General features: G+C 67.3%; 1 protein-coding gene across 1 annotated transcript; it reads right to left on the reverse strand.

Annotated features, from left to right (window-relative positions):
• Positions 1 to 922: 922 nt before the first annotated feature.
• On the reverse strand, positions 923 to 23,590 carry LOC104336386 (uncharacterized). Its single transcript, XM_075420011.1, has 10 exons — positions 23,522 to 23,590; positions 19,784 to 19,910; positions 19,366 to 19,476; positions 18,190 to 19,116; positions 8,357 to 8,467; positions 7,919 to 8,032; positions 6,781 to 6,882; positions 6,007 to 6,213; positions 4,762 to 4,872; positions 923 to 3,333 (listed from the first exon to the last, which is right to left on the reverse strand). The coding sequence occupies exons 1-10, from the start codon at positions 23,528 to 23,530 to the stop codon at positions 1,946 to 1,948; spliced, it is 3,207 nt and encodes a 1,068-aa protein (XP_075276126.1). The 5' UTR covers positions 23,531 to 23,590; the 3' UTR covers positions 923 to 1,945.
• Between the last annotated feature and the right edge of the window lie 2,503 nt (positions 23,591 to 26,093).

Genomic DNA, 26,093 nt, shown 5'->3' on the forward strand with positions numbered 1-26,093 from the left:
CTTACAAATATCTGCACGGTGGGGGTCAGGAGGATGGGGCCAAGCTCTTTTCAGTGGTGCCCAGCGACAGGACAAGGGGCAATGGGCACAAACTGGAGCATGGGAAGTTCCATCTGAAGATGAGGAAGAACTTCTTCCCTCTGAGGGTGACGGAGCCCTGGCCCAGGCTGCCCAGGGAGGCTGTGGAGTCTCTTTCTCTGGAGATATTCAAGACCCGTCTGGACAAGGTTCTCTGCAGCCTGCTCTGGGTGACCCTGCTTGGGCAGGAGGGTTGGACTAGATGACCCACAGAGGTCCCTTCCAGCCCCCACCATTCTGTGATTCTGTGATTCTGTGTGCTTCTCGTACTAAATCCCAAACACAGCAGCTACTGGGAAGAAAATGGAGTCTGTCCCAGCCGAAACCAGGGCAGGTGTGAACACCGCTCAAAGTAGGAAGTGTAAGACACGATACTCTTTGTTTAACCAAGGCTGCTGCAGGCATCTGATGGAGGTGGCTCCCAGCCACGGCTGCCACGTGTCCTCAGGCAGGCGTGATGCTCTGCACCCCGCAGCGGGCAAGCTCCCGGGCAGCAGCGTGCTCCTCAGGACAAATGCAGCCCAAAGCCGTCCCTTGCCACGCGCCCTCCCGCAAACGGCAATCGCTGAACCCGGGGCGGGGTGGAGGACGATGACTTTCGGCCACCCAGCGTCACCCTCTATCTGCGCCGACTCCCGGGAAGGCCCCTGGTCGCTGGCAGCCGGCTGGGTGCCGGGGCGAGGCGGAGGCAGCAGAAACCCCCCGGCAAGGAGGGACGAGGGGTCCTGCAGCTCCCACCTGGGACCGCAGAGCCCGTGGAGAGGCAGAGCGAGCCAGGGCGAGCAGAAATAACGAGGAGCAAATTGTACCAGACACACAGTCTGCATCGTGTTTGATCTCACTTTTTATTCGTTTCTAGATTAGAAAAGAACGGAGCTATAAATACACGTGGTTCTCGCCTGCTGCATCTCAAGGGCTCACCGAGGGGATTCTCACACGTCATCTAAGCCACGAGCAGTCCCTGGTCCCCAGCAGCGGTGCCGGCCCCCCCAGCCCAGCACTTGCCACCCCCTGGGGCTCTGCATGGTCAGGAAGGGGTTAACCCTCCCACCACCCGGGGAGGCAGCGACAGCAAGTGGTATTACCCCCATTTTACAGATGGGCAAACTGAGGCAGGGAAGTGATGAGCATCGCCTTGAGCCGCATGGCACGTCAGGGAGACATCTGGGGAGCCCTCGGTGCCCCGAGGCCTCTCACGTCTACGGCCCCTCCAAAAATGCCCCTCTCACAGAAACAACAGCCAGGGGAAGAGGTGTGCCCAGGGACAACCCAGCTGGGGTCCCTTTGCAGAAGACAAGGGGGGGCCATGTCTGTCACGGGGTGGAGGATCGCAAGGGGGTCGGGGAGCGGACTGGACGCAGCACTGGGGACAGAAAACCCGGCGAGGGGTCAGCCCAGTGCTGGCAGGGGGGGGCAAGGCGACCCCAGTCCTCACATCTACCGGCTGCAATTTGCGGGTCTCTAAACAGCAAACGGGACAGCGACTCTCGGGTGGGGGACAACGAAGCCCCCCCCAGAGGACCTGCGGATGTGAACGGCGCCGGCGCGAGGCCAGAGCACCAGCCCCATCGCTCCGAGTCCCAGCCCAACTGCGTGTCCCCACCAGTGGCCACTGGTCCCAGCTGGAGCAGGGGCAGCTCCTCCAGCGCTGCCAAAAGCCGACAGCGCCCCGGGTCGGCACCTCCTCCCCAGCAACCCGGGGGTCTGCCACAGCGCGTGACAGCCAGGAAAGCCACCAGCCCTGCCACACCGTGGGCCCTGCAGCAGGTGTTAAGTCTGCAGTGATGGCATCGCTCTCCCTCTCACCTCTCCAGCCACGGGGATGTGCCACGGGCAGGACACTGGGCTCTCCCCGCTGCCCGCCCTCCTACTTGCACTTGGACAAGGCTTCCAGCGGCACCGGGAGTTGGGTGCAGGACATGAGGAGCGGGTGCACGGGGAGGAAGGGGTTGAAGGACTCTCCCTCCCGGTAGCAGGAGAGGATCCTCTCCTCCGTGTGCACGCCCTGGTGCACGGTCAGCTCCTTCTTGTGGCTGAAGATCTTGCCGCACTCGGTGCAGGGGTAGACCCGCTCCACCGTGTGGGTGAGGTGGTGGGTCCGGAGGTTGCCCTTGTACTTGAAGCTCTTCCCACACTCCAGGCAGGTGAAAGGACGCTCACCGGTGTGGATGCGCTTGTGCTTCATCAGCGTGGTCTTCAAGTTGAAGGTCTTGCCGCACTCGGGGCAGACGAAGGGCCGCTCGCCGGTGTGGATGCGCTGGTGGGTGATGAGGGTGCCCTTGCGGTTGAAGCTCTTGCCGCACTCGGTGCAGGTGAAGGGCTTCTCGCCGGTGTGGATGCGCTGGTGCTTGATCAGCTCGCCGTTGTGGCTGAAGCTCTTGCCGCAGTCGGCGCAGGCGAAGGGCCGCTCGCCCGTGTGGATGCGCTGATGCCGCGTCAGGTCGCCGTTGCGGCTGAAGCTCTTGCCGCACTCGGAGCAGCCGAAGGGCCGCTCGCCGATGTGGATCTTCTGGTGGAGGATGAAGGTCTTCTTGGCGCAGAAGCCCTTGCCGCACTCGGCACAGATGAAAGGGCGCTCGCCACGGTGGATCTTCTGGTGGGTGATGAAGTTGGCCTTGCGGTTGAAGCTCTTGCCGCACTCGGCGCAGGAGAAGGGCTTCTCGCCGGTGTGGATGCGCTGGTGCAGGATGAAGGTCTGCTTGGAGCAGAAGCTCTTGCCGCAGACGGCGCACTCGAAGGGCTTCTCGCCGGTGTGGACGCGCTGGTGCCGCATCAGGTCGCCCTTCTGGCTGAAGCTCTTGCCGCAGACGGTGCAGGCAAAGGGCTTCTCCCCCGTGTGCACCCGCAGGTGGGTGATGAGGTTCCCCCGGTGCTGGAAGCTCTTCCCGCACTCGCTGCAGGCGAAGGGACGCTCGGCGCCGTGGCTGCGGGGACGTCGCACCGGCTCGGCGCCGGGGGCCGGGGTGGTGCCCGCGTCGCAGGCAGAGGGGGGTTTCTGCCCAGCGCTGCTCGCTGGCACCACCGGAGCTGTGTCCTTCTCCAGGCAGAGCCCTCGGGGCTTGGGGACAGCCCACGGCCCCCCAGGAACTGCCGGGCTGCGCCGGAGCTCGGCCAACGCGCCCTGCGCCTGCCGCACCGTCCACTGGCTGACGTGGGGCTGGGGTCCCAGGGACCCCCCCGAGGCACCCCCCAGGCTCTTTGCCTCCGGTTTCGCCTCCTCCAGCTCCTCCTTGGGACGCTGCTCACCTTCGTCGTCTGCCAAGAGAAGAGGAGTTCCCACCACCACCTGCCCCGGGTGCCAGATGTTTCCGGCGCATTCCCAAGCGCTGGGCTCATGCCGAGCTGCACCCATCGACGCAGGCAGAGCGCAGCCGCGGCACCAAATCCCACGCGGACCCCCAGCCCGTTTCCCCCGACCGCCGGGGCACCAGCACCTCGTCCCCCGCCCCGGCACCGCGGCGAGGCTGGCCGAGAGCTGCAGGGTCCCAGCTCTGGAGCTGCGCTGGCATGTCCCAGCACATCTGGGTGATGGAGGAGCTGGATGAAGCCGCCCCGTCCTCGGCACCCGGATGGGTCCCACACCTCCCCCGGACCCACTGCCGGGTCCCAGCGCACCCAACAGTGCCGCGTGCGATATCCTCCAAAGCCAAAACCGCAGAGAATCCCCCACAGCTGGAGCCCCACAGTCATTTTTCTGAGGTGGGGGGGGGGGCACCTCTGGAGCCCCCCGGGAGGAGGGGAGCCCCCGAGCTGGATGGCACCGGCACCCGGCGAGCAGGAGCAGCCAGGACGGCGAGGCCAGCACTGGATTTCCTGACGGAAGAGGCTGGGGAGCGACACAAAGACCTGGGGGGGTTTGCAGCTGTGGGGTCCATTTTGGGAGCTCAGGGCACGGGGATCACAAGCTGCCCCCCCCCCTCCAGCACCACCACGCTGCAGGGAGCGAGCAGGGACAGCATCGCTACCCGGGAACCCTGGGAGCTGCTCGGACCTCTCGTGCAACGATTTCTGCCTGTCTGGGCTACCTGGACAAGCAGAAGAGCAGCTGAGCACTGGTTGAAGCTCCCAGCTTCTGCTGGCTTCCCAAAACCTTCCTCAAGCCCCCCCAGCAGGCACTTTGCCCCCCCTGGCCACCACCTCCAGCGCTCCCTCAGGAGCCCAGTGACAGGACAAGGGGCAATGGGCACAAACTGAAGCAGAGGAAGCTCCAGCTGAACCCGAGGAAGAACTTCTTCCCTCTGAGGTTGATGGAGCACTGGCCCAGGCTGCCCAGGGAGGTTGTGGAGTCTCCTTCTCTGGAGATATTCCAGACCCGCCTGGACAAGGTCCTGTGCAGCCTGCTGTGGGTGACCCTGCTTCAGCAGGGGGGTTGGACTAGATGACCCACAGAGGTCCCTTCCAACCCCTACTATTCTGTGATATTCTGTGATATTCTGGGAGCTGTAAGGACGTTTCAGCCAAGGCCACCGCCCGGACGATGCTTTAAGACCCACTTCTGCAGGACCTGAGCTTCTGGGTACGCAGGGCAGGACCCCGCAGCCCGGGCTCTCTGCGGGCTGACCTGCTCCGACACGCCGCGTGTCCGCCGAGGACCCTTCCCTCGCCCCGCACCCGGCGAGCCTGGGCACTCGACCCCACGCCTTCCCCCCGTCCCACAGCCCCCAGAGCCGTCCCGGTGCTCACCGGTGCCGCCGCGGTGGCTGGGAGCTCCCGGGTCGCCCAGACCTCGGGGACACCCAGTGAATGACTCCTCCTCCGGCTCGACCTTCACGATGACCTCGGGCTTGGCGTCGCCTGCGGACGGAGAGCACGGTGCTGCGACGGGCGCGGGCAGGGCCAGGGGGGTCCATGGATGGGTTTTTAACGCCGGCTGGCAGCGCCGCAGCAGCGAGGTGACCATGAGCCAGCGTGTTCTGAGCAGGAGCCAGCCGTGTGCCCAGGTGGCCAAGCAGGCCACCGGCATCCCGGCTCGGATCAGGAATGGGGTGGCCGGCGGGAGCAGGGCGGGGATCGTGCCCCTGGGCTTGGCACTGGTGTGGGAGGGGTGAGCCCCTGGCCCAGGGTGCTGAGAGAGGGAGCAGACACCCCGTCCCTGGAAGCATTCCAGGCCAGGCTGGACGGGGCTCTGAGCACCCGGATCCCGTTGAAGATGTCCCTGCTCACGGCAGGAGGTTGGGCTTGATGGCCTCTAAAGGTCCCTTCCAACCCAGACCTGACCTATTCTATTCTATTCTATTCTATTCTATTCTATTCTATTCTATTCTATTCTATTCTATTCTATTCTATTCTATTCTATTCTAATTCTATTCTATTCTATTCTATTCTATTTCTATTTTCTATTCTATTCTATTCTATTCTATTCTATTCTACTCTATTCTATTCCACTATTTCTATTCTATTCTATTCTATTCTATTCTATTCTATTCTATTCTATTCTATTCTATTCTATTCTATTCTATTCTATTTCTATTCTACTCTATTCTATTCCACTCTATTTCTATTCTATTCTATTCTACTCTATTGTATTGTATTCTATTCTATTCTATTTCTGTTCTATTCTATTCTATTTCTATTCTACTCTATTTCTATTCTACTCTATTTCTATTCTACTCTATTTCTATTCTATTCTATTTCTGTTCTATTCTATTCTATTCTATTCTATTCTATTCTATTCTATTCTATTCTATTCTATTTCTATTCTATTCTATTCTATTCCACTCTATTTCTATTCTATTCTATTCCACTCTATTTCTATTCTATTCTATTCTATTCTATTCTATTCTATTCCATTCCATTCCATTCCATTCCATTCCATTCCATTCCATTCCATAGATGAGCAGGGCAGGGATGATGCCCCTGGACTGGGCACTGCTGAGGCCGCCCCTCCAGTGCTGTGTGCAGTGCTGGGCCCCTCACTGCAAGCAGGACCTGGAGGGGCTGGAGCGTGTCCAGAGAAGGGCAGCGAGGCTGGGGAGGGGGCTGGAGAAGAAGTCTGCTGAGGAGCGGCTGAGGGAGCTGGGGCTGTTCCGTCTGGAGAAGAGGAGGCTGAGGGGAGACCTTCTCTTCTTCTTGAGGGGTTGGTCTCTGCTCCCCAGGAACCAGCGACGGCCTCAAGCTGCGTCAGGGGAGGTTCAGCTTGGAGATTGGGACAAATGTCTGTGCTGAGAGAGTGGTCAGGCCTTGGGCCAGGCTGCCCAGGGACGTGGGGGAGTCCCCATCCCTGGAGGGGTTCAAACACCGTCTGGATGTGGCCCTTGGGGACAGGGTTTAGCAGGCACGGGGGTGTTGGGGTGACGGTTGGGCTTGATGATCTCAGAGGTCTTTTCCAACCTTAATGATTCTGTGATTCGATGATTCTGGGCTCTCATTGGACTCCCGCGGGTGGCACGGGACAGTGTCACCATGCCCCGGGTGGCACAGGACAGCCGCCCCCAACAACCCCGGCAGGTGGCATTTACAGGCAGCACCGCGGGCACTACGGGATGAAGCGACCACGCGGGTGGGCAGCAGCAGGGGGATCGAGGAGGAGGGGGGGCTCTTCCATGCCCCCGCGCCCGGCCGCGTGCCCACAGCCGAGCTCGTCTCCCACCCCAGCACCCAACCCCGCCCGGGGCCCCCCGCACCGCCCGCAGCCTGCAAAGCATCCGGACACCCCATCTGCGTCCCCCCACGCCCCTCCCGGCCCCCCCCAGCCCCACTCACAGGCAGCGGGGTGGTGGGGCACGGCCCCCTCCCGGGAGCCGGGGCAGTCACCACCGTAGTCATCCTCGGGCTCACTTTTGACGCCGACCTCCGCTTTGATGCCTGTGGGAGGAAAGACAGAGCCCGTGCGTCCGGTGTGGGGACAGACCCCAGCGCCTGGGGACATCCCCACGCTCTGCCACGCTGGGACCACCTCCAGCTCGCTGCTCTCCAACCCCAGGAGCTCCCTGCGGCCACCGGGCATCTCCCAGCGCTGAGACATCAAGAAGATGTTGCATCAAGAAGAGTGTGGCCAGCAGGGCGAGGGAGGGTCTCCTTCCCCTCTACACTGCCCTGGTGAGGCCCCATCTGCAGTGCTGTGTCCAGTTCTGGGCTCCCCAGTTCAAGAAAGATGAGGAGCTACTGGGGAGAGCCCAGTGGAGGGCTACGAGGATGGTGAGGGGACTGGAGCATCTCCCCTACGAGGAGAGGTTGAGGGAACTGGGCTTGTTCAGCCTGGAGAAGAGAAGGCTGAGAGGGGACCTTGGAAATGCCTCTAAATATCTGCAGGATGGGTGTCAGGAGGACGGGGCCAGACTCTTTCCAGTGGTGCCCAGCGACAGGACAAGGGGCAACGGGCACAAACTGAAGCCTGGGAAGTTCCAGCTGAACCCGAGGAAGAACTTCTTCCCTCTGAGGGTGACGGAGCCCTGGCCCAGGCTGCCCAGGGAGGCTGTGGAGTCTCCTTCTCTGGAGATATTCCAGCCCCACCTGGACAAGGTCCTGTGCAGCCTGCTGTGGGTGACCCTGCTTCGGCAGGGGGTTGGACTGGGTGACCCACAGAGGTCCCTTCCAACCCCTACTATTCTGTGATTCTGTGACACCCAGTCCCAAGGGAAAGGAGGGGGTGCCCCAGCCACAGAACCGTGGGGAGGCGGAACACCCATGGTTATTAAATATTTATTATGCAAGGAACCCCCTCCTTTTCCTCCCGACGGGAATTCCCAGCCACCAAACGGCCACCCCAGCAACGCTCCCCGGTGCAACGGCCGTCACGGACGTCACCCGGAGCAGTTGGTACCCGGCAGGGGTCTCGATGCCCAGGGTGCTGAGGGTCTCGTCGAGCTCCCACCCCCCCCCAGCCACCCGCTCTGCTCACCAGTGCTGGGGTAGCTGGGGACACTGGGGACGGCGGCACCCAGGCCCTGGGGGTACCCGATGTAGGACTCATCCTCCGGCTCCGTTTTCACCACGATCTCGTGCTTCGCCTTTCCTGAGGAAGATGAAGCTGCGCCCGGGTCCCTGGGCAGCACGGGCAGCCCGGCATCGCTCCCTCCCACGGGGGCACGAAGCCCCTCCCCCCCCCCCGCCGTGGGTACCACGGGGGGAAACCGGGGCATCAAGCCACGGACCTGCTGCCCAGCAAGGACCCTCACCCGACGGACACCAGCCCAGCACCGGGCACGGCATCCCCACCCCAGCACCCTCCTTGGCTCCGCAGGATGCAGCAGCTCAGGCCGGGGGGTCCCGTGGCCAAGGTAAGGGGGGGCTTCCGAGGTCCCCAGGGTGCCAGGGCAGCGGCTTTCGGCGGCCTCACCTGGGCTGCCGGAGTCGGGCGTCCCCCAGAGCGTCGCGTCCTGGGGATCCCCCCCAAAGGGCTTCTCCTCTGGCTCCATCGGTGGGGAACCGGGGGTCCCTCCGGAAAAACCTGCCCCGGGGATGGGGAAGTGGGAAATTCTCCTTCCAGCCTCCCCCCACCCCGGTCCCGGGGAGCACCCGCAGACACGCGGATGCCGACCTCCCGGCACCCATCACCCCCCCCCCCAGCTCCACGCCTGCCCCAGACCCCCCCATCACCCCACGGCCGTCCCCGGGCAGCCGGGCTGAGGGGGACGTCCCGGGGGCATCGTGGCCCGGGGTGGCAGGGGATGGGTGCCAGGTCACCCTGTTGTCACCCAAACCGCCGTCCCCAGCCTGGCAGCCGTACGGGGTCAGGACAGAGCAGACTCCGAGAAATGGAGATTCAGACCCAAAAAAACGGCGCCGAAAAGGGCTCGTTTTCTGGGTCTCACGGCGGGCGCTTCGAGGTGAACACCCCCCCGGCTCAGGGACCCCCCCCCCCCCACCGGCACCCCGGAAAGACGTCGCCTGCGGGGCTGAGTGGGGGTCCAGCAGGTGCCGGACCCCCGGGGTGCTCTGGGTGACACCCCTCTTCCCCCTCCTCCGGGGTGCTGACCCCCCCTCGCACCACCCACACCCCCGGAACTCCCCCACCCCAGCCTCGAGCCCCCTCCCCAGCCAGGAGCAGCCCCCAGAACAACCCCAGCTGCCCCTAGAACCACCCCGGAGCGGGGCTGGGGTCCGGGGGTTGGAGGGGGTCCGGGGGTGCCCAGCCCCCGCTGGCACCCAGACATCGAGCGAGCAGCGTCCCAGTCCCGCGGCCATGGGGGGGGGGGGGCGGATGGACAGGGTGGGGGGCACGGCCGGGCCCACCAGCCCCCAAACGCTGTCCCCATCCCCGGCTCGCCCCCGCCGTGCCCCCCGCCCGGTGCTCTGCTGCTGCCGGGGACCCCCCCGGGCTGTGCTCCCCCTCCCATTGCCCCCCCGGTCCCGATGTCCCCCCCGGGCTGTGCTCCCCCGCCCATTGCCCCCTCCCCCCGTCCCCCCCCCCGGTCCCGGTGTCCCCCCCTCCCCGGGCTGTGCCCCCCCGCCCATTGCCCCCCCGGTCCCGGTGTCCCCCCGCTTCCACTGCCCTCCAGCTGCCGGGGTCCCCCCCGGGCTGAGCCCCCCCTCCCGCTGCACCCCCCCCGCCGGTGCCCCCCCCGGTCCCGGTGTCCCCCACGGGCTGTGCCCCCCCGCCCATTGCCCCCCCGCCCATTGCCCCCCCGGTCCCGGTGTCCCCCACGGGCTGTGCTCCCCCACCCATTGCACCCCCCCCGCCGCTGCACCCCCGGTCCCGGTGTCCCCCCCTCCCTGGGCTGTGCCTCCCCTCCCGGTGCCCCCCCCGCCGATGCCCCCCGCGGGCTGCACCTCCCCTCCCGTTGCCCCGCCTGCTGGTGCCCCCCCCCCCCCGTTGCCCCCTCCCGGTGCCCCCCCCGCCGATGGCCCCCTCGGGCTGTGCCCCCCTTCCCGGTGCCCCCCCCCGCCCCGCCGGTGCCACCCCTCCCGGGCTGTGCCTCCTCTCCCTTTGCCCCCCCCCCGGCGGTACACCCCTCCGGGTTGCGCCTCCCCTCCCGTTGCCCCCCTCGCCGGTGCCCCCCCCCTCCCGTTGCCCCCCCTCGCCGGTGCCCCTCCCCTCCCGTTGCCCCCCCCGCCGGTGCCCCCCCCGCCGGTACCCCCCCGGGCTGTGCCTCCCCTCCCGTTTCCCCCCCCGCCGGTGCCGCCCCCGCCGGTGCCCCCCCCGGGCTGTGCCCCCCACTTCCCGTTGCCCCCCCCCCCCCGGCCCCCTCTCACCGGGCGCCCAGCGGGGCGCGGCCCGGGCATCCCCCCCCGGCCGATCGCGGCGGAGGCACCGGGGCGGGCGGCGCGCGGGGCGAGGCAGACAAAGGGCTCGCGCCCCGTGGGCTGCCGGGAGCTGTAGTCCGGCCCCGGGACCCCCCCCCCGGGACCCCCGGACCCCGGACCCCCCGCCCGGGACCCCCATCGGGACCACCGGACCCCGGACCCCCCGCCCGGGACCCCCATCGGGACCACCGGATCCCGGATCCCCCGCCCGGGACCCCCATCGGGACCCCCTGGACCTCGGACCCCCCGCCCGGGACCCCCATCGGGACCCCCGGACCCCGGACCCCCCGCCTGGGACCCCCGGACCCCGGACTGCCCGCCCGGGACCCCCATCGGGACCCCCTGGACCTCGGACCCCCCCGCCCGGGACCCCCATCGGGACCCCCGGACCCCGGACCCCCCGCCCGGGACCCCCATCGGGACCCCCGGATCCCGGACCCCCCGCCCGGGACCCCCATCGGGACCCCCGGACCCCGGACCCCCCGCCCGGGACCCCCATCGGGACCCCCGGACCCCGGATCCCCCGCCCGGGACGCCCATCGGGACCCCCGGACCCCCCCCGGGACCCCCATCGGGACCCCCGGACCCCGGCCCCCCCCGCCTGGGACCCCCATCGGGACCCCCGGACCCCGGACTCCCCGCCCGGGACCCCCATCGGGACCCCCTGGACCTCGGACCCCCCCGCCCGGGACCCCCATCGGGACCCCCGGACCCCCCGCCCGGGACGCCCACCGTGCCACCGGACCCCCCGCCCGGGACCCGCGCCGGGACCCCCACCGCGCCCCCGGACCCCCCACCCGGGACCCCCGCCGGGACTCCGGACGCCGGACCTTCCGCCCGGGACATCCGCTGGGACCCCCCGCCGGACCCCCCGCCTGTGACCCCCGGACCCCGACCCCTCCGCCCGAGACCCCCGACGTACCCCCCAACGTGCCCCCGGACCCCGACTCAACCCTCGCCTGCGACCCCCACTGGGACCCCTGGACCCCGGCTCCCCTGCCCAGACCCCCGCCGGGACCCCGGACCCCCCGCCCGAGACCCCCACCGGGACCCCCAGACCCCGACCCCCCGCCCAGGACCCCCCGCCCGAGACCCCCACCGGGACCCCCAGACCCTGACCCCCCGCCCGGGGCCCCCAGCCCGAGACCCCCACCGGGACCCCTGCCGTGCCCCAGACCCCGGACCCCCTGCCCAAGACCCCCACCGGGACCCCTGCCATGCCCAGACCCCAGCTCCCCCACCCAGACCCCCAACGGGACCCCTGGACCCCCCATCTGGGACCCCAACTGGGACCCCCACCGGGACCCCCAGACCCCGGCTCCCCTGCCCGGACACCTGCCGGGACCCTGGACCCCCCGCCGGGACCCCCAGACCCCAGCTTCCCCGCCTGGACCCCCCACCCGAGACCCCCGCCGGGACCCCCGGACGCCGACCCCCCGCCCGGGACCCCCACCGGGACCCCCAGACCCCAACCCCCCCGCCCGGACCCCCTGCTTGAGACCCCCACCGGGACCCCCGCCATGCCTGGGGACATACATGGGGACGTGGGGACATGGGGACCTGGGGACACAGCTACCTGGGGACGTGGGGACAGACATGGGGACATGGGGACCTGGGGATATACATGGTGTCATGGGGACATACGTGGGGACATCACATGTGGGGACAGACATGGGGGACGTGGGGACATGGGGACCTGGGGACAGACATGGGGACATACGTGGGGACATCACACGTGGAGGACAGACATGGGGACATGAGGACCTGGGGACATACATGGGGACGTGGGGACATACATGGGCATGTGGGGACATGGGACACGGGGACCTGGGGACACAGTGACCTGGGGACATACATGGGGACATGAGGACATGGGAACACGGGGACCTGGGAACTTGGGGACAGACATGGGGACGTGGGGACGTGGCGACAGACATGGGGACCGGGGGACATGGGGATATATACGGGGACATGGGGACCTGGGGACATACGTGGTGTCATGGGGACATGGGGACATACGTGGGGACATGGGGAACCGGGGAGGACATACATGGGGACGTGGGGACATGGGGATATATATGGGGACATGGGGACCTGGGGAGATACGTGGGGCCATCCCACGTGGGGGACAGACATGGGGGACGTGGAGACGTGGGGACAGACATGGGGACATACGTGGGGACATCACACGTGAGGACAGACATCGGGGACATGAGGACCTGGGGACATACATGGGGATGTGGGGACATACATGGGCATGTGGGGACATGTGGACACGGGGACCTGGGGACACAGCGACCTGGGAACATACATGGGGACATGAGGACATGGGGACATGGCAACACGGGGACCTGGGGACTTGGGGACAGACATGGGGACGTGGGGACCTGGGGACAGACATGGGGACCGGGGGACATGGGGATATATATGGGGGACATGGGGACCTGGGGAGATACGTGGGGCCATCCCACGTGGGGACAGACATGGGGGACGTGGGGACGTGGGGACAGACATGGGGACATACGTGGGGACATCACACGTGAGGACAGACATGGGGACATGAGGACCTGGGGACATACATGGGGATGTGGGGACATACTATGGGCATGTGGGGACATGGGGACACCGGGGACCCGGGGACATATATGGGGACGTGGGGACACAGGGACCTGGGGACACCAGGGACCTGGGGACATACATGGGGATGTGGGGACATGCAGACACAGGGACCTGGGGACATACATGGGGACATGGGGACATATGTGGAGACACACATGGAGACGTGGGGACATGGGAACTGGGGACATGGGGACCTGGGGACATACATGGGGACATACGTGGGGACGTGGGGACATGGGGACCTGGGGACATACATAGGGACATGGGGACATATGTGGAGACATGGGGACATATGTGGGGAAATACATGGGGACCTGGGGACATGGGAACACAGGGACACAGGGACTTGGGGACATACATGGGGACATGGGGATATATATGGGGACATGGGGACCTGGGTGGCAATGGGGAAGGGGAAGAGGATGGGGAAGGGAAGAGCATGGGGAAGGGGAAGAGGATGAGGATGAGGATGGGGAAGGGAAGAGGATGGGGAAGAGGATGGGGATGGGGAAGGAGATGGGGAAGAGGATGGGGAAGGGGAAGGGGATGAGGAAGGGGATGGCAATGGGGAAGAGGAAGAGGATGGGGAAGGGGATGGCAATGGGGAAGAGGAAGAGGATGGGGAAGGGGATGGCAATGGGGAAGAGGAAGAGGGTGGGGAAGGGGAAGAGGATGGGGAAGGGGATGGCAATGGGGAAGAGGAAGAGGATGGGGAAGGGGATGGGGAAGAGGAAGAGGGTGGGGAAGGGGAAGAGGATGGGGAAGGGGATGGCAATGTGGAAGGGGAAGAGGATGGGGAAGGGGATGGCAATGGGGAAGAGGAAGAGGATGGGGAAGGGAAGAGCATGGGGAAGAGGATGGGGAAGGGGAAGAAGATGAGGATGGGGATGGGGAAGGGGAAGAGGAAGAGGATGAGGATGGGGAAGAGGATGGGGAAGGGGAAGAGGATGGGGAAGAGGATGGGGAAGAGGATGAGGATGGGGATGGGGAAGAGGATGGGGAAGAGGATGGGGAAGGGGAAGAGGATGAGGAAGGGGATGGCAATGGGGAAGAGGAAGAGGATGGGGAAGGGGATGGGGAAGAGGATGGGGAAGAGGAAGAGGGTGGGGAAGGGGAAGAGGATGGGGAAAGGGATGGCAATGGGGAAGGGGAAGAGGATGGGGAAGGGGATGGCAATGGGGAAGAGGAAGAGGATGGGGAAGGGAAGAGCATGGGGAAGAGGATGGGGAAGGGGAAGAGGATGGGGAAGGGGATGGGGAAGAGGATGGGGAAAGAGCAATGGGATGGGGAAAGTGATGGGGAAGGGGCAGTTGTCCCACCCCACTGCCCAGCAGAGCCCGCGACACCCAGGGGAGCGGGTCGGGGTGGGGGTCCTGGGTGCTGTTCGCCCCCCGGAGCTGCCCAGCCCACCCCCAGCCCCCCACGTCCGGGGGTGACCAAGGGCCAAAAGTGGGGGGACGCTCGGGGCCGTCCCGCTCCGCTGCAAGAGACCAGACCCCACGCTGACATCGCTCGCTTCTGGCTTTAAAGACAGACAAGGAGACACCCCCCACGCAGGGGCGGGGCACTGGTGGGACTGGGAGAACTGGGAGGTGCCCCGCAGGGATATTTCGAGGTCCAAAGGGGTTGTGGAGCCCAGGGCTCGCAGGTCCTGGACGGGCTGCGGGTGCCAGCAAGGCCATGTCCTGTGCGGGCAGGATGAAGCCCCTCCACGCGGCGATAATCCCAGAACCCCAGCCTGGTGGGGGTGGAAGGGACCTCTGGGGACCCCCCACCCAACCCCCTGCCCAAGCAGGGTCACCCAGAGCAGGGGGCACAGCACCGTGGCCAGGTGGGTCTTGAATATCTCCAGAGAAGGAGACTCCACAGCCTCCCTGGGCAGCCTGGGCCAGGGCTCCGTCACCCTCAGAGGGAAGAAGTTCTTCCTCATCTTCAGCTGGAGCTTCCTCTGCTCCAGTTTGTGCCCGTTGCCCCTTGTCCTGTCACTGGGCACCACTGGGAAGAGTCTGGCCCCGGCCTCCTGACCCCCACCCTGCAGATATTTAGAGGCATTTCCAAGGTCCCCTCTCAGCCTTCTCTTCTCCAGGCTGAACAAGCCCAGCTCCCTCAGCCTCTCCTCATAGCAGAGATGCTCCAGTCCCCTCCTCATCCTCGTAGCCCTGCGCTGGGCTCTCTCCAGTAGCTCCTCATCGTTCTTGAACTGGGGAGCCCAGAACTGGACTCTCTCCAGTAGCTCCTCATCGTTCTCGAACTGGGGAGCCCAGAACTGGACTCTCTCCAGTAGCTCCTCATCGTTCTGGAACTGGGGAGCCCAGAACTGGGCTCTCTCCAGTAGCTCCTCATCATTCTGGAACTGGGGAGCCCACAACTGGACTCTCCCCAGTAGCTCCTCATCGTTCTGGATCTGGGGAGCCCAGAACTGGACTCTCTCCAGTAGCTCCTCATCGTTCTGGAACTGGTGAGCCCAGAACTGGACTCTCTCCAGTAGCTTCTCATCGTTCTGGAACTGGTGAGCCCAGAACTGGACTCTCTCCAGTAGCTCCTCAACGTTCTTGAACTGGGGAGCCCAGAACTGGACACAGCACTGAAGATGGGGCCACCAGGACACCCAGGTCCCTCTCCACAGAGCTGCTCTCCAGCAGCTCAGCCCCAGCCTGTACTGGTGCCTGGGGTTGTTGCTCCCCAGGTGCAGGACCCCACCCTTGCCCTTGCTGAACCTCACCAGGTTCCTCTCTGCCCAACTCTCCACCCTGCCCACGTCTCGCTGGATGGCAGCACAGCCTGCTGGGGTGTCCACCACTCCTCCCAGTTTGGTGTCACCAGCCAACTGGCTGAGGGTACGCTCTGACTCTTCATCCAGGTTGTTGATGGAGAAGTTGACGAAGACTGGGCCCAGTGCTGACCCCTGAGGAACCCCACCAGTTACCGGCCTCCAACCAGACTCAGCGTCGCTGATGCCAACCCTCTGAGCTCTGCCCTTGCCCTGGTTGAACCTCACCAGGTTCCTCTCTGCCCAACTCTCCACCCACCCTGCCCACGTCTCGCTGGATGGCAGCACAGCCTGCCGGGGTGTCCACCACTCCTCCCAGTTTGGTGCCATCAGCAAACTGGCTGAGGGGACGCTCTGACTCTTCATCCAGGTCATTGATGGAGAAGTTGACCAAGACTGGGCCCAGTACTGACCCCTGACGAACCCCACCAGTTACCGGCCTCCAACCAGACTCAGCGTCGCTGACGCCAACCCTCTGAGCTCTGCCCTTGCCCTGGTTGAACCTCACCAGGTTCCTCTGCACCCAACTCTCCAGCCTGTCCAAGTCTTGCTGGATCCAGCACAGCCTGCCGGGCTGTCCACCACTCCTCCCAGTTTGGTGCCATCAGCAAACTGGCTGAGGGGACACTCTAACTCTTCATCCAGGTTGTTGATGGAGAAGTTGACCAAGACTGGGCCCAGTGCTGACCCCTGAGGAACCCCACCAGTTACTGGCCTCCAACCGGACTCAGCAGCGCTGATGCCAACCCTCTGAGCTCTGCCCTTGCCGTGGTTGAACCTCACCAGGTTCCTCTCTGCCCAACTCTCCACCCTCCCCTCCCCACGTCTCGCTGGATGGCAGCACAGCCTGCTGGGGTGTCCACCACTCCTCCCAGTTTGGTGTCACCAGCAAACTGGCTGAGGGTACGCTCTGACTCTTCACCCAGGTCATTGATGAAGAAGTTGACCAAGACTGGGCCCAGTGCTGACCCCTGAGGAACCCCACCAGTTACCGGCCTCCAACCACACTCAGCACCGCTGATGCCAAACCTTTGAGCTCTGCCCTTGCCCTGGTTGAACCTCATCAGGTTCCTCTCTGCCCAACTCTCCACCCTGCCCACGTCTTGCTGGATGGCAGCACAGCCTGCCGGGGTGTCCACCACTCCTCCCAGTTTGGTGTCATCAGCAAACTGGCTGAGGGGACACTCTGACTCTTCATCCAGGTCGTTGATGGAGAAGTTGACCAAGACTGGGCCCAGTACTGACCCCTGAGGAACCCCACCAGTTACCGGCCTCCAACCGGACTCAGCGCCGCTGATGCCAACCCTCTGAGCTCTGCCCTTGCCCTGGTTGAACCTCACCAGGTTCCTCTCTGCCCAACTCTCCAGCCTGCCCACGTCTCGCTGGATGGCAGCACAGCCTGCTGGGGTGTCCACCACTCCTCCCAGTTTGGTGTCACCAGCAAACTGGCTGAGGGGACGCTCTGACTCTTCACCCAGGTCATTGATGAAGAAGTTGACCAAGACTGGGCCCACTACTGACCCCTGAGGAACCCCACCAGTTACCGGCCTCCAACCACACTCAGCACCGCTGATGCCAACCCTCTGAGCTCTGCCCTTGCCCTGGTTGAACCTCACCAGGTTCCTCTCTGCCCAAGTCTCCACCCTGCCCACATCTCGCTGGATGGCAGCACAGCCTGCCGGGGTGTCCACCACTCCTCCCAGTTTGGTGCCACCAGCAAACTGGCTGAGGGGACACTCTAACTCTTCATCCAAGTTGTTGATGAAGAAGTTGACCAAGACTGGGCCCAGTGCTGACCCCTGAGGAACCCCACCAGTTACCGGCCTCCAACCGGACTCAGCGCCGCTGACGCCAACCCTCCGAGCTCTGCCCTTGCCCTGGTTGAACCTCACCAGGTTCCTCTCTGCCCAACTCTCCACCCTGCCCACGTCTCGCTGGATGGCAGCACAGCCTGCCGGGCTGTCCACCACTCCTCCCAGTTTGGTGCCACCAGCAAACTGGCTGAGGGGACGCTCTAACTCTTCATCCAGGTCGTTGATGAAGAAGTTGACCAAGACTGGGCGCACTACTGACCCCTGAGGAACCCCACCAGTTACCGGCCTCCAACCGGACTCAGCGCCGCTGATGCCAACCCTCTGAGCTCTGCCCTTGCCGTGGTTGAACCTCACCAGGTTCCTCTCTGCCCAACTCTCCACCCTGCCCACGTCTCACTGGATGGCAGCACAGCCTGCCGGGGTGTCCACCACTCCTCCCAGTTTGGTGTCACCAGCAAACTGGCTGAGGGTACGCTCTGACTCTTCACCCAGGTCATTGATGAAGAAGTTGACCAAGACTGGGCCCAGTGCTGACCCCTGAGGAACCCCACCAGTTACCAGCCTCCAACCGGACTCAGCGCCGCTGATGCCAACCCTCTGAGCTCTGCCCTTGCCCTGGTTGAACCTCACCAGGTTCCTCTCTGCCCAACTCTCCACCCTCCCCACGTCTCGCCGGACCCAGCACAGCGCCCTCCCGCGGCTACTGCCGGCACTGCACCGCACCATCCCCGTCGCCCTCGCCGTGCGCCTGCTGGTGCGCCCGCAGCTTGCTCTCGGAGCTGAAGCCCCGGCGGCACCGGGAGCAGGCGAAGGTCCGGCAGCGGCGGTGGAGCTTCTTGTGGGTGACGAGGTTGGCCTTGTTGCAGAAGGCCTGGTCGCACTGCGGGCAGGCGAAGGGCCGCTCGCCCGTGTGCACGCGCCGGTGCGCCAGGAGGTTCCCGCGGCGGCGGAACCGGCGGCCGCAGTCGGGGCAGGCGTGGGCGCGCTCCTGCGCGTGGCCGCGTTGGTGGATGAGCAAGCTCTCCCTCCAGCTGAAGCTGCGGCCGCAGCGCCCGCAGACGAAGGGCCGCTCCTCGCCGTGCGCCGCGCGGTGCCGGCCCAGGCTGGCGTCGTCCTCGAAGCGCTGCCCGCAATCGGGGCACCGGCGGCACGCGGTGCCCGCCCGCTCTTCGCCGCGTGCCGGCGCGTCGCGGCTCGCCCGGTGCCGCAGCAGGTCACCCTTCAGGCAGAAGGTCCGGCCGCAGTCGGCGCAGCCGTGCCGGCGTCGGCCGCGGTGCTTCTTGTGGGTCAGGAGGTTGCGGAGGTGGCGGAAAGCTTTGCCGCAGGCGCCGCAGCGGTGGCACGGCACCGGGCGCCGGTGCTCGGCCCGGTGAGCGTCCAGCCGCGTCTCGTCCTCGAAGGTCCGGCCGCAGGCGCCGCAGATCACGAGACCCTCGCCCCCCGTCGCGGGCAGCGCCGGTGGCTGCTCGTCCCGCTCCCAGCTCGCCGGATCGTGGCGGGGGTCTCCGGGCCAGGACCCCGGCGCCGCGTGGCACCAGCCGGGGCAGAGCGTGGGGTAGCCCACGTCCTCGGTGGGCGACGCGCCCGCGACCCAGCGGCCCCCGGCGTCGTCTCCGGATGGGTCCTCGCCGGGCATCCCACCCCAGGCGGCTGTGGGGAACAGGGGGGTGGTCGTGGGGGGGGGGCTGTCGCGGCATGGGGGCACCCCGTGACTGTCCCCTCACCCCCCGCCCCCGCGACACCCATGGGACAACCGAGGTGGGACCCCCAAAGCTGCCCAGCGCAGACGCTGGACAGGACCCCGTCGCGGTGGGGGTCCGGCCGCCGCGTGCCACGCGCCCCCCCAACTTATTAACCCAGCACCAGTGCCCCAGGCCGGGGGTCCCCGCGGTCACTCACAGGTGCCAGCGGCGGCAGGACCTCCGCCGTCCCCCCCGTCGTGGGGGACCCCCCCGCGTGGCTCCTCTCCGGGCTCCATTTTGCAGACGAGCTTGGACTGGGGACCTGTGCCTGGGGGGGGGTGGGAGAGCAGCCTCAGCATCCCCCCAGCCGCTGAGGACCACCACCGAGGACCACCACCAAGGACCACCGCGATGTGCCTGGGGCAGGGGGGGGGAGCAGCGGGGCTGCCACGTCCAGGGCCCTGGGGGGCTGCCGGTGCCAGCGTGGGCGCGCAGCCGGGCAGGGGTACCTGGAGCCGTTACTCGTCACACACCGGGGACGGACTCGGCAAGCCCGGCTCTGCGTGGAGAGACGGCAGGTCGGGCTGCGGACCCCCGGCTGAGCCTCCGGAGATGCCCCAGGGTCGCATCCTTACCCAGGCTGGCAACCAGGTCATAGTTGTCCATCATCACCTCCTGGTAGAGCTCCCGCTGCCACGCCGCCAGCTCGACCCACTCCTCGGGGGAGAAGTAGACGGCGACGTCCTCGAACGTCACCGCGCCCTGCGAAACGGAGCCGGGGCTGAGGGGACCCCGGCAGCCAGCAGCAGCGTCCCCTCGCTGGACCCGGCTGGGAGCGTGGCAGGGGGGGGTCTGCAGCCACGGTACCCCCTCCTCCCAGGGCACGCATGGAGCTGCGGCAGGTGGCAGTCCCCAGAATGTCCCCGTCCCGGGGCTGAGGGGACCTGTGGCCACCAGTGCGGATGCTGGGGCTGCGGAGACCCCCGGCCTGGGGCTGCGGAGACCCCCAGGATGGGGCTCTGGTGACCCCCAGGCTGGGGCTGCGGAGACCCCCAGACCGGGGCTGGGACTGCAGAGACCCCCAGCATGAGACTGTGGCTCTGGAGACCCTCGGGTCGGGGCTGCGGAGACCCCTGGGATGAGGCTGCGGAGACCCCCAGGATGGGGCTGCAGAGACCCCCAGGGATGGGGCTGCGGTGACCCCCGGGATGGGGCTGTGGAGACCCCCAGGATGGGGCTGCAGAGACCCCCAGGGATGAGACAGGGGAGACCCCCAGGATGGGGCTGCGATGACCCCCGGGATGGGGCTGCAGAGACCCCCAAGGGATGGGGCTGCGGAGACCCCCAGGGATGGGGCTGTTGAGACCCCTGGGATGGGGCTGCAGAGACTCCCAGGGATGGGGCTGTGGTGACCCCAGGGATGGGGCTGCAGAGACCCCCAGGGATGGGGCTGCCGTGACCCCCGGGATGGGGCTGCGGAGATCCCCGGGATGGGGCTGCAGAGACCCCCAGAGATGAGACAGGGGAGACCCCCAGGATTGGGCTGCGGAGACCCCCGGGATGGGGCTGCAGAGACCCCCAGGATGGGGCTGCGGAGACCCCCAGGATGGGGCTGCGGAGACCCCCAGCATGGGGCTGCGGAGACCCCCAGGATGGGGCTGCAGAGACCCCCAGGATGGGGCTGCGGAGACCCCCAGGGATGGGGCTGAGGAGACCCCCGGGATGGGGCTGCGGATACCCCCAAGGATGGTGCTGCAGAGACCCCCGGGATGGGGCTGCAGAGACCCCCTGGGGTGGGGCTGTGGAGAACCCTGGGATGGGGCTGCAGAGACCCCCGGGATGGGGCTGCGGAGACCCCCAGGATGGGGCTGCGGAGACCCCCGGGATGGGGCTGCGGTGACCCCCGGGATGGGGCTGTGGAGACCCCCAGCATGGGGCTGCAGAGACCCCCCAGGATGGGGCTGCAGAGACCCCCAGAGATGAGACAGGGGAGACCCCCAGGATGGGGCTGCGGAGTCCCCCGGGATGGGGCTGCGGAGACCCCCAGAGATGAGACAGGGGAGACCCCCAGGATGGGGCTGCGGAGACCCCCAGAGATGAGACTGGGGAAACCCCTGGGATGGGGCTGCGGAGACCCCCAGAGATTGGGCTGCGGAGACCCCCAGAGATGAGACAGGGGAGACCCCCAGGATGGGGCTGCAGTGACCCCTGGGATGGGGATGCGGAGATCCCCAGGGATGCGGCTCCCGTGACCCCCAGGGATGCGGCTGCGGAGACCCCCAGGATGGGGCTGCAGAGACCCCTGGGTTGGGGCTGCAGAGACCCCCAGGGATGGGGATGTGGCTGTGGAGACCCCCAGGATGGGGCTGCAGAGACCCCCAGGTCGGGGCTGTTGAGACCCCCAGGAAGGGGCTGCAGAGACCCCCAGGGATGGGGCTGCGGAGACCCCCAGGGATGGGGCTGCATAGACCCCCCAGGATGGGGCTACAGAGACCCCCAGACCAGGGTTGCAGTTACCCCCAGGCCAGGGCTGTGGAGACCCCGGGATGGGGCTGTGGAGACCCCCCAGGATGGGGCTGCAGAGACCCCCAGGGATGCAGTTGTGGAGACCCCCAGGATGGGGCTGCAGAGACCCCCCAGGATGGGGCTGCAGAGACCCCCAGAGATGAGACAGGGGAGACCCCCAGGATGGGGCTGCAGTGAGCCCCGGGCTGGGGCTGCGGAGACCCCGGGATGGGGCTGCAGAGACCCCTGGGTCAGGGCTGTTGAGACCCCCAGGATGGGGCTGTGGAGACCCCCGGGATGGGACTGCAGAGACCCCCAAGGATGGGGCTGCGGAGACCCCCAGGGATGGGGCTGCAGAGACCCCCAGGATGGGGCTACAGAGACCCCCAGACCAGGGTTGCAGTTACCCCCAGGCCAGGGCTGTGGAGACCCCGGGATGGGGCTGTGGAGACCCCCCAGGATGGGGCTGCAGAGACCCCCAGAGATGAGACAGGGGAGACCCCCAGGATGGGGCTGCAGAGACCCCCCGGGATGGGGCTGCAGAGACCCCCAGAGATGAGACAGGGGAGACCCCCAAGGATGGGGCTGCGGTGACCCCCAGCATGGGGCTACAGAGACCCCCAGAGATGGGGCTGCAGTGACCCCCGGGATGGGGCTGCGGAGACCCCCGGGTCGGGGCTGTTGAGACCCCCAGGGCTGTGGCTGTGGAGACCCCCGGGATGGGGCTGCGGAGACCCCCGGGATGGGGCTGTGGAGACCCCCGGGCCGGGGCTGCAGAGACCCCCAGGATGGGGCTGCGGAGACCCCCGGGATGGGGCTGCAGAGACCCCCGGGTCGGGGCTGTTGAGACCCCCAGGATGGGGCTGCAGAGACCCCCGGGCCGGGGCTGCAGAGACCCCCAGGATGGGGCTGCGGAGACCCCCGGGCCGGGGCTGCAGAGACCCCCAGGGATGGGGCTGCGGAGACCCCCGGGCCGGGGCTGCAGAGACCCCCAAGGGATGGGGCTGTGGCTGTGGAGACCCCCAGGATGGGGCTGCGGAGACCCCCAAGGATGGGGCTCCAGAGACCCCCAGGGATGGGGCTACGGAGACCCCCAGGGATGGGGCTACGGAGACCCCCAGCATGGGGCTGCAGAGACCCCCTGGGATGGGGCTGCAGAGACCCCCAGGGATGGGGCTGTGGCTGTGGAGAGCCCCAGGATGGGGCTGCGGAGACCCCCAAGGATGGGGCTGCGGAGACCCCCGGGATGGGGCTGTGGCTGTGGAGACCCCCAGGATGGGGCTGCGGAGACCCCCAAGGATGGGGCTCCAGAGACCCCCAGGATGGGGCTACGGAGACCCCCAGCATGGGGCTGCAGAGACCCCCAGGGCTGTGGCTGTGGAGACCCCCGGGCCGGGGATGGGGTGACCCCCGGGATGGGGCTGCGGAGACCCCCGAGCTGGGGCTATGGAGACCCCCGGGAAGGGGCTGCGGAGACCCCCGGGTCGCTGCTGTTGAGACCCCCAGGATGGGGCTGCGGAGACCCCCGGGATGGGACTGCAGAGACCCCCAGGGATGGGGCTGCGGAGACCCCCGGGCTGCCTGGCCCCGCGCACAGCTCGCCCCGGGGGTCCCGCAGCCCCCCCACCCGCGGGCCCCTGCACGACGCGATGCGGGGGGGGGGGGGGGGGGGCTGGGCACCCACCGGGAGCGGGGCCGGGGGGAGAGGCGGGGGGGTCCCCGGGGGTCCCCGCGCTCGCCCCGCGCCGCAGCTGCCGCCAAACCGAAACCGAAACCGGGAGCGGGTCCGGGCGCTCCCCCCGCCCAGCCCCGCCGCCCCCCGCCCCGCTGCGGCTGCGGGGGTGCCGGGGGTCCCCGCTCGGCCTTACCGGCTGCATGGCGGGGGGGCAGGGGGGGTCGGCACGGAGCGCCGAGATGGCGCCGGCGGAGCCAGGGCCGGGGCGGGCCCGGAAGGGGAGGGCGGGGGCGGGGACGGGGGGGGCACCGGGAGCACTGGGAGAACTGGGAGAACTGGTAGCGGGCTTGGGGAGAGATGGGTGCGGGGAGCAGCGGGCATGGGGAGCGCTGGGCACTGGTGATGGGGAGCACTGGGCACCGGGAGCACTGGGCACTGGGAGCACTGGTGACACTGGGCATGGGGAGCGCTGGGCATCGGGGAACCGGTGATGGGGAGCACTGGGCACTGGGAGCACTGGGCACTGGGAGCACTGGGTATGGGGAGCGCTGATGATGGGGAGCACTGGGCACCGGGAGCACTGAGCACTGGGAGCACTGGGTATGGGGAGCGCTGGTGATGGGGAGCACTGGTGGAGGGGAGCACTGGGCACTGGGAGCACTGGGTATGGGGAGCGCTGGCACTGGGCATGGGGAGCACTGGGTACAGGGAGCACTGGTAATGGGGAGCGCTGGGCACTGGGAGCACTGGTGATGGGGGGCACTGGGAGCACTGGTGATGGGGGGCACTGGGTACAGGGAGCACCAGGCATGGGGAGTGCTGGGCACTGGGGGCACTGGTGATGGGGAGCACTGGGTATGGGGAGCACTGGTGATGGGGAGCACTGGGCACTGGGAGCACTGGCACTGGGCATCGGGAGCACTGGGTACAGGGAGCACTGGTGACAGGGCGCCCTGGGCACTGTGAGCACTGGTGGCGGGGAGCGCTGGGCACTGGGAGCACTGGTGGCGGGGAGCCCTGGGCACTGGGAGCACTGGCACTGGGAGCACTGGTGACAGGGAGCCCTGCGCACTGGGAGCACTGGCACTGGGAGCACTGGTGACAGGGAGCCCTGCGCACTGGGAGCACTGGTGGCAGGGAGCACTGGGCACTGGGGGCACTGGTGGCGGGGAGCGCTGGGCACTGGGAGCACTGGTGATGGGGAGCCCTGCGCACTGGGAGCACTGGTGATGGGGAGCCCTGGGCACTGGGAGCACTGGCAGTGGGCACTGTGAGCACTGGTGGCGGGGAGCCCTGGGCACTGGGAGCACTGGTGGCGGGGAGCGCTGGGCACTGGGAGCACTGGTGGCAGGGAGCCCTGGGCACTGGGAGCACTGGCACTGGGAGCACTGGTGACAGGGAGCCCTGCGCACTGGGAGCACTGGTGGCAGGGAGCACTGGACACTGGGAGCACTGGTGACGGGGAGCCCTGGGCACTGGGAGCACTGTTGGCGGGGAGCCCTGGGCACTGGGAGCACTGGCAGTGGGCACTGGGAGCACTGGTGACGGGGAGCCCTGGGCACTGGGAGCACTGGCACTGGGCACTGGGAGCACTGGTGGTGGGGCGCCCTGCGCACTGGGAGCACTGGCACTGGGAGCACTGGTGGCGGGGAGCCCTGGGCACTGGGAGCACTGGCACTGGGCACTGGGAGCACTGGTGGCGGGGAGCCCTGGGCACTGGGAGCACTGGTGACGGGGAGCCCTGGGCACTGGGAGCACTGGCACTGGGCACTGGGAGCACTGGTGACGGGGAGCCCTGGGCACTGGGAGCACTGGCACTGATGATGGGGAGCACTGGTGACGGGGAGCCCTGGGCACTGGGAGCACTGGTGGCGGGGAGCACTGGCACTGGTGATGGGGAGCACTGGGTACAGGGAGCACTGGCACTGGGAGCACTGGTGACAGGGAGCCCTGGGCACTGGGAGCACTGGCACTGGGAGCACTGGTGGCGGGGGGCCCTGCGCACTGGGAGCACTGGTGGCGGGGAGCCCTGGGCACTGGGAGCACTGGCACTGGGAGCACTGGTGGCGGGGCGCCCTGGGCACTGGGAGCACTGGCACTGGGAGCACTGGTGACGGGGAGCCCTGGGCACTGGGAGCACTGGCACTGGGCACTGGGAGCACTGGTGGCGGGGCGCCCTGCGCACTGGGAGCACTGGCACTGGGAGCACTGGTGGCGGGGCGCCCTGCGCACTGGGAGCCCTGGGCACTGGGAGCACTGGTGGCGGGGCGCCCTGCGCACTGGGAGCACTGGTGGCGGGGAGCCCTGGGCACTGGGAGCACTGGCACTGGGCACTGGGAGCACTGGTCGTGGGGCACCCTGGGCACTGGGAGCACTGGTGATGGGGAGCCCTGGGCACTGGGAGCACTGGCAGTGGGCACTGGGAGCACTGGTGACAGGGAGCCCTGGGCACTGGGAGCACTGGCACTGGGAGCACTGGTGACAGGGAGCCCTGCGCACTGGGAGCACTGGTGGCAGGGAGCACTGGACACTGGGAGCACTGGTGACGGGGAGCCCTGGGCACTGGGAGCACTGTTGGCGGGGAGCCCTGGGCACTGGGAGCACTGGCAGTGGGCACTGGGAGCCCTGGGCACGGGGAGCCCTGGGCACTGGGAGCACTGGCACTGGGCACTGGGAGCACTGGTGGTGGGGCGCCCTGCGCACTGGGAGCACTGGCACTGGGAGCACTGGTGGCGGGGAGCCCTGGGCACTGGGAGCACTGGCAC

This window comes from Opisthocomus hoazin, chromosome 4 (genome assembly GCF_030867145.1).
Source record: "Opisthocomus hoazin isolate bOpiHoa1 chromosome 4, bOpiHoa1.hap1, whole genome shotgun sequence".
Taxonomy (NCBI): Eukaryota; Metazoa; Chordata; class Aves; order Opisthocomiformes; family Opisthocomidae; genus Opisthocomus; species Opisthocomus hoazin.